General features: G+C 29.2%; 1 protein-coding gene across 1 annotated transcript; it reads right to left on the bottom strand.

Moving 5' to 3' along the window:
- LOC139851308 (uncharacterized) lies at positions 1-624 on the bottom strand. Its single transcript, XM_071840327.1, has one exon. It carries the CDS (start codon positions 568-570, stop codon positions 136-138), a length of 435 nt encoding a protein of 144 aa, XP_071696428.1. The 5' UTR covers positions 571-624; the 3' UTR covers positions 1-135.
- Positions 625-1300: the final 676 nt, after the last annotated feature.

The raw sequence follows: 1300 nt of genomic DNA, 5'->3' as shown, positions 1-1300 counted from the left end.
CATCTCGAATATGACATATCATTTAATAGTATCACATTTGTTTCTTACAAAAACGTAGTTTCTTTCACATTTGGAATGATATATCCGAAGCACTAACTCATTGTTAATACAGAAAAGGATTAACATCGATCCACACTAATCGTACTTTTCTCTCCAAGAATACACTAAAAACGTCACCCAAGAAGTTGCAAGAAGTGTATCACCAATAAGTTGTTTAGGCCAATCTCGAGCCAAATCTTCGAGTCTTCGTTCAAAGTAAATTCTCCACAACGCCATTGACAAGTGAAGCATTACACACCCTTTTGCGAAAAATCCTTGAAAATCACGATCTTTAACAAATGCAACCATAAAGTATATAAATCCAATACCACAAAGAAGTAATCCCGCAAAAGAATGAGAGGTTTGTATCAACAATTGATCATGTGGGGTGGATCCGGATAGTTTTCGAGCTGTTTCAATACCATGACCGAAAACCGATATCTCATTGAGGTAAAACATGATCAAACCACCACAAGATATCGAGATCAACGAATGTAGAAGACAAATTAAGAAGAACCCAGATGAATCCATTGATCAATGAACAAAACCCAGATTTTAGATCTTTGGATTAGTCCCAAAATTGGAATAAAGGTTGGTGCTTTTTTGGATACATGGTCATGTAATTTGGGGAAATTTGAGATTTATTATTATGAAAAGATTTAAAAGGTTTAGAAGAAGGAAAAAAACCCTATTGGTTGTGGATTTTCTAGGTTGTGTTTGTTGATGTGATCTAAAATTGGGATTTGAGAGGGGAATTGGAAGTATCGATGCGAAAATGACGGAAAAAGAAAAAGGGAATGGAGGTGCATTGTAATATGTGTAGGTTGTTTGTCACTTTATTAATGCCTGACTATCATAATATTAAAATTCTATAATAATGATATTATTATTAAAATAATTCTTTTGTTAAAAAATATTAAAAAGAAAAAAAAAAATTAATAATAGTGAGTAATGTCATTAATCTAAATATTTTTGAATTAAAATTAAATCGTATTAATTTATTATTATTATTATTAAATCTTATTAATAATTATTTTAATTATTAAAATTAAATAATTTTGAATTATTTTACTTAATTATTTTAAATTGAGTACAAGAATGTATAAAAGCTAGGTAGAAGAAAACAAATTCTAAATTTATATTTCAATTTACACTTTTAAAATAATATGACAACCAATATTATCTCTTATGATTGGATGTGGATTGCTTAATATGCATTTTAGGTGTTTGATAAAATGTTCAGCTGACGAGTTTCTTAGTC

The sequence above is a fragment of the Rutidosis leptorrhynchoides genome, chromosome 6 (genome assembly GCF_046630445.1).
Source record: "Rutidosis leptorrhynchoides isolate AG116_Rl617_1_P2 chromosome 6, CSIRO_AGI_Rlap_v1, whole genome shotgun sequence".
NCBI classification, from domain to species: Eukaryota; Viridiplantae; Streptophyta; class Magnoliopsida; order Asterales; family Asteraceae; genus Rutidosis; species Rutidosis leptorrhynchoides.
Note: the sequence above shows the minus strand (reverse complement) of the source record. Positions and strands in the feature narration are given on the sequence as shown.